At 40.6% G+C, this 12,276-nt stretch overlaps 1 protein-coding gene across 1 annotated transcript in view; it reads right to left on the reverse strand.

The window, feature by feature from the left end:
- Positions 1-12,276, reverse strand: part of HIPK3 (homeodomain interacting protein kinase 3) — a 969,278-nt gene that overhangs the window by 505,838 nt on the left and 451,164 nt on the right. The window contains exon 4 of the mRNA XM_044059447.1: positions 5,775-5,934. Within this exon, the coding sequence (XP_043915382.1) occupies positions 5,775-5,934 (160 nt within the window). The remainder of the gene's footprint in view (positions 1-5,774; positions 5,935-12,276) is intronic.

The following is a 12,276-nucleotide window of genomic DNA, read 5'->3' on the forward strand; positions in this document are numbered from 1 at the left end:
TGCAGCCCTTTCTCATCTTCCATCAGGACAGGGTTTCCCTTCGAACCAACCCGTTATTTATGCCTAAAGTGGTATCCAGGGTAGCTTTAAATCAAGCCATACACTTACCTACCTTTACCCCAATCCTCAAAACAAAGGGGAAAGGCTGCTACACTCCTTAGACATCCATAGACAGCTACGTTATTATTTGGACAGAACAAAGCCTTTCAGGAAATCAGAACAACTTTTTGTGTCCTATGCTGTAGGAGCTCAAGGGAAGCCAGTTACCAAACAGACAATTTCAAAATGGATAGGCCACTGCATACGGTTTTGTTACTCCTATCATGGAAAATCTGTCCCTACAGGCATCAGATCCCACTCCACCAGGGCCACAGCAACCTCTACAGCCTTCCTCAGAGGAGTTCCTACCAAAGATATTTTGGAGGCAGCCACTTGGAGTTCTGTGCATACCTTCACTAAACACTACCACCTGCCTTTATATTCCAAAACTAGAGCAGGCTTTGCCACTGCTGTGTTGCAGGGCATTCTGGCTCATCCCAGTTCCACCTAGTGCCTACCACCCTGTGCGTAGCTTTGGGATTCTACCCATCTGTGATTACTGCAGCTGTATGCACGATGAACATAGTACAGTTTTGTACCTACCATAAATGTAGATGTTCGAGTGCTAATACAGCTGCAGTACAGGTTGCCCTCCCTCCTTCCCCTCTTGGTAAAGGCATAGGGCCTAACCCCTCTTCATACAACCTGTTTGGGTTATCCTTATATGGTATATTTGCTTGCAACTACTGTTTTTTGATTATATTGCATTGCATGTATATAAATATAATTTATGTATTGCCTTCCTTCTGGGAGCACCTGACATCTGGGGCAAGAAAGACTGAAGAAAATGGCATCGGCTGTGTCTTATATACTCCTGCCTCACTGACGTCAGGAAAGAAAGCGACAACAACCGACGCCGGACCTAGACTTTGGAATTCGGCCAACCGAGGACCCGCCTGACGGCAGAGAACCCATCTGTGATTACTGCAGCTGTATTAGCACTCGAACATCTACATTTATGGTAGGTACAAAACTGTACTTTCATCTCCCACAGGCTCCCCTACTCTGGGATAAGCTTCCAATCCTAGTAAAGAGCCCCTCACTGACCCTTTTCAAGCGTAATCTGGATAACTGGATGGAGAATCACAAATTCACCCCTGGGGTTTCACTTGCAAGTTGCATCCCTTCTGGACAGGGGCAGTTTGAGTCAGGTCAACTAACAGGACCATTAAAAGAGGGAAAAAACTTGGCTAGGCTTGAAGGGCCACCGGGCCATTAGCCTCCTATGATCAACAGCAATAGTGGAGCTTTAGTGAGCTCCCACTCTGAAAAAAGGAGATCAAAACTAGAAGGGAAGGGAGTCCATTGAGTATGGAAAACTGGCTTTTTATCTACAGACTTGAGTCTTGCCTCACAGGAGGGACAAATGAGCTGATGAAGACCACCAGCTCAGGAAAAGACGAGCTGAAATGCTCGCTCCTCTGAGAGAGGAACAAATGGGTAAAGTAAGGAGAGCCACTGGACATAAAAAAAATAAAAATACCAACACGTCACAAAGAATATTAAAAGCTCAGATTACTGCAGACACACCCATGTATCCTTTGACTAGTCTGAAAGTAAGTTTGTTTAGTTCAACCATTAGATTAAACAATAACGAATGAGTACATTAAAAAAAACTGCATACAAAGTGCAACAAGAGACAATGATCATACAAATTGGAAGGTGCTACCATCATTTCCTTTTGAAAAAATTTTTTTAATTAACTGAACTTCTACAGAACATGTTCCAAGCGCTAAACTATCTGTCACGCCAGTAAAGAAAGCAGATAAACTCTAGCATTAACCTGAGAGTACACTCTTTGATGTACACCTCTGCAGTATGACTCAGCTGACTAGCAGATATAAGAATGTGTGAGAGCGCCAACACATTACAAGCAAAAAAGAGTCTAAACATTAATTTAAATTTGTTAGTATGTCTTTTGCAGATGCTTGTGTCGGAGATCTATTTCCTTAGGGAACCATCTATGAAATTTGGTTTCTAATGCACCCAATCCCCCTACCTGGCAAACTACAGATACCAGACAGGAGGTAAGGAAGGAATGCGATGAAAACAAGCCACAGCAGCTCCAGCAGCACAGAAGCAATGGACCCAGCTATGTCAAACAAATAGTGTTCAGAATAGACAGCTACTGCCTGAGGAGCTAACTAGAAAGGTTGCAAGGAGTGTCTAGCTCTCCTATCTCAGGAAAAAGGAATGAGACTATCCACCAAAGACAAATGGATGAAATCAGGCTTGACCCAGGCATACAAAGCGAGCTGAAAAACTAAACAAACATACAAACATATGCAAATAGCTAGCTTGTGGAGTGTCAGTATTAACGAAAAATCTTCACAGACTGTGGGTAATAGCTTGTTATGCTCAAAAGTTATATACCATCAGAGCTGTGGTAAGGGAATTCAGGGCACTGTGCAGCACATCCAGTTGTCCTTCCCCCTCAACACATTACAAAAGGTTTACAAAGATCATTACAGACATTTTTGAAAAGGAATCCTGCCTATGACAAAGAAGGTTTATACTAATGCTGAATGACACTCCTTTCTAGTAGTAATGCTTTTACAAATTACATGTTTTACCCTGCAGAAGGGGAAGACCAAGCCGGGAATACATTCTGGAGCACAGCACCGGCAGACCATGTACCTTTCCTAGACTTCAGGTTTAAAGAAATGTGCTTAACAAAAAAAGTAAATTAGGCACATGAACTTCTGCAGTTACCTGAAGCAATGAACCCTGATGCCTGTTCTTGCTTGCTCTGCCAAAACAAAAGGGGAGACAGGTGGAAAACAAACACTGTTTCACTTTCAGAATCAGGTGTGATTAGATAATACAGGAAAAAAAAACTGAAAAGACAGACAATGATAAATGATGTCTTCTCATCCTCTTAAAACAACACAGCCAGGATTCTTGCAAATGAAATGAAATCCATGCACAATTCTGTACGAAAAGACTACTATGGGAAAGAAAACAGACAAATGAAAACAATAAACCACTTTGAAAAGAGTCTTCAGTTTATGCTCAAAATCATCAGATACAAATTTTTTTTTCAAAAGTTACAAAGCATCAAGAATGATGCTAGTTCCTTACAAGGGATATTAACCCCTTATATGGCAAGGGTTATAAGGGTAAAACACTTTCAAAACAGGGACAAACTACTTTTGGAAGTAAAGAACTTTTTTTTTCAATGAAACTCAGCCACTACCAGACCTTTTTGATTGATACACATTGTGAAGAAGAATGTGGCCCCAAGATGGCACACTTTTAGACATCGCCACACAGCACATACTAGAGCAAGTTAAATTCAATGAAAGGGGCTAATGCTTTATGCTGAGTACACTAACTCCTGAGTCAGGAGACAAGGCATGACTTGCTCTGAAACACAACGTAAATTATTAAGCTATAAATAGACCCATTCAACAGAATTTGGACTGTTCTCTTGCTGGCTCTATACTGACATCACAAAACCTGACTGCAAGATGCAGGATCCTGCTAGATTACCTGTAAAGTACACAGAAGTAAGGGGAGAATAGTGACCAAGCTCCACTGTAAAAATCAGGATGCTTACTTTCTAAATATATTATATATCATGTCAGGAAACATCTAACACTCAAAGTATCGAACCAAAAAATATCTAAAACACCTAAAGCACAAACACTGAAAACTCATAGTATTGAATAACAAAATATCTAATAATTCTATCCACCAAAGATTAAACCCTAGCTACAAATTCTAGACCAGGTGTCAGTTTGGTGGTGGTACTTTTAGGGAAAAGGATTTAGGAACATAATGTGCAGAGTTAGGGTTAGCACATTTGATTACTGTAGTAGTGGTGGTGGCAGTGGAAGTGGGAGTCTTCTTATGCACAGAAGTATAATCACTAATTCCATAAGCAACAAGTCAACCTCCTGGTCTGGGGCATGCAGTTTTTGTTTATATAATTTACCTGGTAACCACATAAGGGTAACAATCCAATATGGACAGTTTCTAATCATGACGCAGGAAGGTATTTACAGTAATTAGAGGAATTTGACAAGGATGCTAGCAAAATTCTTCCAGTTTCTGACAAGTAACCCACCATGACATCTAACTGCAACTGGAATTACAACCAGCATCAGGCAAATGAGACCTCAGTTTAATGGCTCCTTTTAAAAGAAAAAAAGTCTCTTTCTTACTACTCTGGTGTGTCAACAGTCCTGTCCTGTTTCCTGGCCATAGTGAAATAACGGATACTGCTGATCAATCTTACAGCTCAAAATATGTCCAAAGTCTACATTTCAAACACTGAAACTGTTATTTACCACCAATCACAGTCACTTTAAAGGACAAGAGGTCTGCTCTGCTGTCCACATTTTTAACTCAAAAACTGCGGATGGTTTAAATAACTGAAAATTTCAAAGGACTACACATGGACAATCACTACTGCAATACCCTACATTCAACAGGCCAACTGCTAACTTTATACGATGCTACTGGTACCAACCCTGATGAGACTGTGTCCTGTTCCAAAGAACTCCCTATGATCGGTTTAGTTTATTTTTTTGCAATCAGAGGAAGTATCACCTTTTCCTCCTCAAACCACAAAACCAGTTATGTAACAGGAATCCCATTTGTGCTCTCTGGGCTTCATACCAAAGAATGGAGCCACGTCACATGCATTATTCATAAAACAGGTACAGATGACAGGGGTGAATGTTTAAAATGGACATAAACTCCCCAACTTATACATACTACCTCCGGCACCACACATCTGTGGGGATAAGGATAAGCCCAATGATTGCAGAAAGTTGCTTTAAGCAATGCAGTTTGACATCAACAACAGATGGAATGACTGCAGTCAGCTAACTGACTATCTCCCAATTTCTCTATGTTCTCTCACAAATTACAGAAAGTCACTATATAATATGCAATTAATGCACCAAAGTTCAATGCAGAGCATAACACTAAATCATTATGATTCTGAACCATAAAGTCACATCCTCGGTTCAATAAACCCCTCCTTTCATCCATGCAAGTATACTATATGACATCCCCCTCTCCCCACCTAATGCATCTCCTGTTCTCAAGTACACGAACAGTGAATTTAAAAACCAAGCATGTGACACACTAGAGGTAATTTAACACCACATTCACCTAAAATTCTTCAATCCCATTTGCTGTGCATCTTTATAAGAGTAACACCTGGCAGCAAGAAACCAGACTTGCAGCACGTGAACACTGAAGATCTCTAGCAATTGAATCATACTAACAAAGGTTTCTAGGATTACTGAGCTGTTCCAGACCACCGTGGATGAGGAAGCTAATAAAGAAGTTATACCACACTGAAGGAGGCAGTGCCATCAAAATGGATTCTCAAAACCTGGCAAGAAGCTTTCACAGCTTACATTTCCACGTGAGCCAATGTCAGAAGAGCAATATGAATTTCAGTCATAGATCAAAAGATGACTTAATATGTAAGTATTATATTCTCCACTGTTCAAACAAGCACTGGCTGTACAGGACGACACTCAATCAGTATATGGAAAAACATTAGCACACGAATGCCTTAGTTACTATGCTAATCAACCTTAACTAAAGACAAAAAAGGCAGAGCAGACTTGCATCTAATAGAATTATTTGTGAATACAATTCATTCAGTGTTACTAACACTCAGACACATAATGCACACTTAAAGGCAGTCTTACCTGATTATGCACAGTGCCCAATTTGTTATAACCTACAGTCATGTTAGTTGTACTGCCTGAGGCAACCGTTCTCATGAACGGCATCTTATTGCGATTATTTACATCAATATTGTTGCAGCGAGATTTACAGATGTCCATTATTTGAAAACAGGACTTGACACTGTAAGAAAAGGGAAAGAAATTAGACATAAGCCAGAATGCAGCTCTGAGCATTAGATTAAACAGGAATCAAGAATGCAAATGTTTTTCAGAGATGCACTTCAAGAACATGCAATTTACTCCAAGTAAGTGAATTAGTACAACCTCTACCTTAAAAATACTGTAAGTAAAAGAATCACTGACTTCCAACTCCCTTGAACATATTCAACATTTTAAAAATCAACAGATTCACTTAAAGTTATCTAAACTTTGCCAAGGCCTTTGACACCATCCCCATCCCCCACTATGGAATCATAGATAAACTTACTAAGCTGGGCATTAATCTCTACGTCACCCAATGGGTTGCTAACTGGCTTACTGATAGAACCCACACTGTAAAAGTAGCAGACTCCAAATCCAGCTCCAGACAAGTGACAAGTGGAGTACCTCAGGGTTCAGTCCTGCGACCTCTCTTGTTTGGCATCTACTTCTCTGAAATACAGGCCAACACTAAGGGACCCTGGCTAACAAAATTCGCAGATGACTGCAAACTGGGAGTCATTATTGAATCCCCAAATGATGTGGATACTCTACAAAAGGGCCTTACAGAAAGAGATATTTGGTGCCAGAGCCATGGGCTCAAGCTCAATGCCAAGAAATGTATAGTTATCTCCTTTGAGAAAAAACATGTACCCGTGAATTACCATATATGTGGCAGTACACTAAACACTGAAAGTGTGATAAGAGACGTAGGGACACAGGTGGACAGTGGTCTCACCTTCGATAACCACATCACCACAACAGTCAGGAAATCCTTCTATGTGGCACACCTCATCATTAAGGGCTTTTCATCCAGAAAAAAAAAGAGGTCATTGTCCTACTGTACTCATCCTTCATTAGACCCATTATAGAATACAATGCCCCGTTTGGTATGTACCTCTCAAGACATCTGCAACAACTGGAAAGGCCGCAGAAATACCTCACTAAAAGAATCACAGGCCTAAAGCAGATGCCCAAGCTGACCGCCTTAAAAAACTCCAGCTATACTCTTGTCGCATATTGTCTACTCAGAGGCGATCTCTGCTTAACATACAAGGCCATGTCAAACCCAGAGCTGTTGGACATGCTACACTTAAAGAAATCCCAATCCCTCAGAGCCACACGCTCCAGGGATCTAAATCTTGTCATCACAATAAACAAAACATGCTGGAGGTATAGGTTCCTGACCCAGAGACTCCCCAGACTCTGGAATAGATTACCCATACATGTCAAGCAGAGTGCCTCTTTGGCTCTCTTCGAAAGGAACCTTGACGATTGGATGGGAGAAAGGAAATTCACCCCGGGGATCACGTCAGTCGCCCTGCTAGACAGGGGTCCTGGGAAGTAAATAGTGTGGGAATAAACAGCCAGGGAATTGTTATGGCTAGGCTTGTATAGGCCCCAGGGCTGATAGCCTAGTACCAACCTATGAACCTATGTACTTAAAGTAACACTAAGGATTAAACATTAATATTAAGGAAACTCCGCTAAAGAGAATAAAACTCTATAGTCATTGCTTTCAACATAAAAGGGGGTATTTTCACCTCTTCTAACACCTACTGTTTAGTCACTGAAAAAATTCCCTCACAGACTTCCAGGAAGGCTGCACACTGAGCAACAGTTTGATTCGAGCTATCTTGGTATGAAAACTGAATAAAACGGCCCAATGAAACTGTCAACTTGGGTAAAATTCAGTCAATGGATAGTAATTACACTGCCTGGATGGTAGGAAAGAAGAAATTTTGATAAACTGAGAGAAAATCAACCAGAAAAGAAGAGAAAACTCTGGAAAGAATCCTGCAGCAAAAAGCAGTTTAACTTTCAACTTTGTTACAGGAGATAGCATCCAGTAATTTAGGAGAAAAATAAATCAAATGCACTCAGCGGTGTTTAAAATAAATGAAACATTCAAAGACTATATCAACTGAAATAATGAAAGGCTGGAAAAATAGAAGAAGTTGTAACTAGCTATTCAGATGAACTGATAAAACTGCAAAAAAAATCAGAGGATGAAACTAAGACAAGACTGTCTGAACACAAGACTTCTCAAAAAAATCTGTTTGAAAAAACAGTAGTTTGAAGACAAAACAGACAAAACATACAATTTTCTGCTGTACCACAGAAACTGGATGGAAAAGACACTGATTTTATGAAAGTACAAATAAACTGGACTATTGTTTGGATGTGTGTATGTTTCAAACCCGACCATGAGAAGGCAGCCAAGACCTACATTAGTATAGATGCAATCATATTTGAAGGTTCCCTATTAAAACCGCGAAGGTCCACTTACCAGAATAAAGAAACGTCGACACGTATTCATCAAACCGCGAAAACACGGATCGTCCTGAAGCGCAAAATCCGAAATGTCGAATCGTCATGGTTGGCCCTTTTGCGGTACAGCTCCGTAAGGTAAGTGTGCAATAGTTACGGACCTTAGGGTTAGGGTGCGGGTTAAGGTAAGTGCATAGATGGTAGTATATGCAAGATTTAGTTTAGGGTTAGAAGTAGGGTTTAGGTTAGGGTTAGAAATAGGGTTTTGGTTAGTGTATATATGTGGTTTATTTATTTTGTTTGGGTAGGTATTAAGTAGCAGGCGGTAGGGTTGGACAACTATGATGGTTCGAGTTTTTGAATTTCGAGGTTTAGGGCGTTTGGTGTATTCGGGGTTCGCGTAATATGTGTCGGTGTTTACGTATTCGGTGAATAGGACTTTCACGGTTCTAATATAGACCCTATTCGAAAAACAGTTGCTCTAGACAAAACTGTGACAGAAAGGAAAAGTAATAAAAAAAACTGAAACAGCAGAATGTTTGTTGAAATATGACCACTCACTGTACATCATGTGAAAGAGAATGAATTTTACATCCTACAGTCAGGGAATGTAGGAGTGTGATTCAAACTGCTATATGTAGCTGTCTTCAGAATACTTTTCTTGAGGACCAATTACATTTTTGATGCAGAACAGGCTAAGGAGGAAAGAAAAAAAGTATATCCAACAAAAAAGTGAGCCAGCAAGCAGAAGGGGACACAGCTTATCATTCTTTCGACAAAGCCCATATAGAGACTTTACCAATGAAACCTTTTTCCACTGCTCTACAGTAAAGTGTTTGAGAGACAGATAAAAAGTACAACAGCTGACTAGAATAATCAGGAGCACCTCAGACTTGAACCAGACACTGGTGCCAGGAGACTGAGATGATTGGGAAGAAAAACAACAGTAACAATGAAATTAGTGAATAAATGGGGGAGACTATAAAAAATGACTCCCACTGAATGTAAGAACAGACATGTGACATATGGTCTTGTGTTGACTTTGTTAAACGTGCGGGCGAAATGAAAAGCATTTACACTCACTTTATGTCATTAACAATTAGGACTACACTGAAGGGAATAAAGAAGTAACCCTTGGGAAAACAGATGTAAATTACAAGTTATATTGCAAAGCAATTTTTCCTAGTCTGCAGTTAGGGGTATTTTAAATGTGACGAGGGTAGTTTCTTATTAATGGCTGCTGTATATATTTAAGACATTAAAGCACTTAAGGACTTTGCCTTAGTTGTAAAACAGACAGGCTTTAACTGTAATAACAGGAAAAGAAAGACTGGGCAGAAGCTAAAGTTTAAAGTATACTGATCCCACTATATGTTGTTTGTCTTTTCCTGGTTAGGGGTTGCCACAGCAGAACTCCGGTCCGCTAATGATTGGCAGTAGATTTTTTTTTAATGGTGCCGAGTTGCCAGCCCGACGCCCAACCTTCAGCGAAGGCATGCCCATTCACGCATGCCTTTCGGAGGCCACTCGACCGCAGGGAGGACATGCAGACTCCACAAAGAAGGCACTCCAGCCGTGAATCGAACAGGAGAACCTCTTGCTGTGAGGCAACAATGCTACCGCTGTACCACCGCAGCTTCATTGATCCCACTATATGCAGAATTAAAATAAACATTCCCCTTGTTTTAGCAGGGATGAATATCAAGATTAAAATGTCCTTGGTTTACCCTAGACACCAACACTTTTTTAAAGTAAACAGGCTTAGAAAAATATGACAAAATGATGAAAGCCAAGGAAAATGCATGTTGCTTGTGGCCGCGGTAGTGCAGTGGTTAGCAATGTCACTTCACAGCAACAGGTTCTCTGATACGATTCTATTCTCGGCTGGGGTGCCATCTGCGTGGAGTCTGCATGTCCTCGCAGCAGTAACATGGTACTCCAGTTTCCTCCCACATTCAAAGACATACAGTAGGTGGTTTGGACACTAAATTAGTCGAAGGTGAGTGTGTGTGCGTGAGTGAGTGGTGCGAATGAACTATTAAACCTTGGCTCACGGTGATTGTCACTGCGGAAGTGACACCCCAACCCCATGTGCAAAATGAGAAAAAGGGCTGAGGATGGATGGATGTACTTAAGTAATTAGCTTGTTTTTTTTTTCGTTAGCAAATGCCATCAGTGGGATGTGAGGAGTTTCTGTAGATTCAGGCAGTTGGCCAAAGAAAATACAGTTGTGTACACTTACCATAAATATAGATGTTCGAGTGTATTCACTGTTGCAGTCATCACTTGTGGGTTAACCCTGCTGGATAGCCCTCAGCCGGCCTGAATACCAGAGTAAAGGATTTCCCTCCTGCGTCGGCTGTCCCGAGACTGTGGCTAATGTCAGGTCATCGGGGCTATAAAAGGTGGCAGCCTACACTATTGCATCAGCTTTTCTTGCCCCCAGTAGGTAGGAGCCCCTAAGAAGATACTTCTGAGAGACTTGGTTGGCTACAATCACCTGCATTAGAAGCTGAAGTTAAGTGCAAAATTGCAGTACAGTATTTTAGTATTCTGTTAAGTACAAACTTGCAGTTTTAAAAGTACTGTATTTCATTTTTTCTGTTACCTAATTGTGTGTCTCACTGAATAGTGTGTGCTGTGCGTCTCTCTGCAGTTAGCTCCCCACCCACGCTCCCTGTTCTTGTCTTGGTCTTAGTGTTGGTGGCTCTGGAATTGCCCACCCGTCCTGTAAGTCTGTATTTGAACGCTCCTCCTCGGTCCATCTCATTTGCTCACGTAACCGAGTACAGTGAGATCATATTCTAAGTCTAGTGTTCACTCTACTTAATACAGAGAGAAGATTTGAGAAGGCCAACCCACTTAGGTTCTTCCTTTCTCTCTCCTTGCACTTTACTAACAAAAAAAATATATTGCACTTTATTCATCTGCTTTTACTGTATTTGTGTTTCCTCTTACTTTATTTTGCTTTTGCCTCTTCTTAACAGTACTCAATTTGATTTATTCTGCTGCATTTATTACTGCTTGTTATTAGCCTGATTAAACTGTATATTCGGAGTCTTTTGGTTTCAGCACTTGGGCTTCATACTGGTTTGCTTTACATTAAGAAGGTTTGAGGTCTGCACTGTTGTGGCAGGAAAGGTAGCTTGCATCCTTCTAAACTGGGAATTGCTGATTGAAGGCTCAGTGTCTGCTATTCTAAAAGTGTATTAGTTCTGGTTTAAGCACTTGGGCTTCAGTCCAGTTATTCTACATTAAGAAGGTTTGTGGTCTGCACTCTTGTGGGAGGAGAGGCTGGATTCTGCCCTTCTGAGCTGGGAATTTCAGGTTACAGGCTTACTGTGCCTGCTTATTTGAAATGTTTCTTTCTGAAATTGGTGCGCCTTGTTGCTGTAGCATAGACCAGATTCAGGCCTGCTGAATCTAGCTTTGTTTGTATAATTTGAGCACTGATCCAGGCTATCTTTTTTTGGTAAAGGTTCCCCTGCACCCTAGTAGCAGAAGTGTGCAGTTAGAACTTGCCTGATTGAAGACTGCTGGAACAGGGCTCAGTTCTGAGCTTTTTTCTGGTTAATTGGGTAACTTGTTTAAATCAGTTTGTTCGTGTTCTATTGTTTTATATATATATATATATATATATATATATATATATATATACACATAAATTGCACTTTAGTCATCTGCTTTTACTGTATTTGTGTTTCTTACTACTTTATTACTAGGGGCATTGACCAACTCTGATCTGAGACATATAACAATAAGTATCCTTTTCTGTGCATTTAAAGTGTTTTTTTGATTGTATCTGCTTTATTTTCGGAAAAAAAAAATATACTTGTTTCCCACCTTTCTAAGCTAGTATAGTCCAGTTTTCAGGATAGTGCTGAATTCAGGGCTGTGTTACAAATCTCTGTGTCTGCCCATACCTTAACTTGGATAGAAGGAAGTTTCTGTGTTCACCTGTGAGAGAGGGGAAATTTGAGCAGCCTATCTGCCCCTGGAGGAGTGGTTTCAGCCCAGAAATTAGTAGTTTATTGGCCATTTTAGGCTAATTTCT

The sequence above is a fragment of the Protopterus annectens genome, chromosome 17.part0 (assembly GCF_019279795.1).
Source record: "Protopterus annectens isolate FY-2018-M chromosome 17.part0, PAN1.0, whole genome shotgun sequence".
Lineage (NCBI taxonomy): Eukaryota > Metazoa > Chordata > Ceratodontiformes > Protopteridae > Protopterus > Protopterus annectens.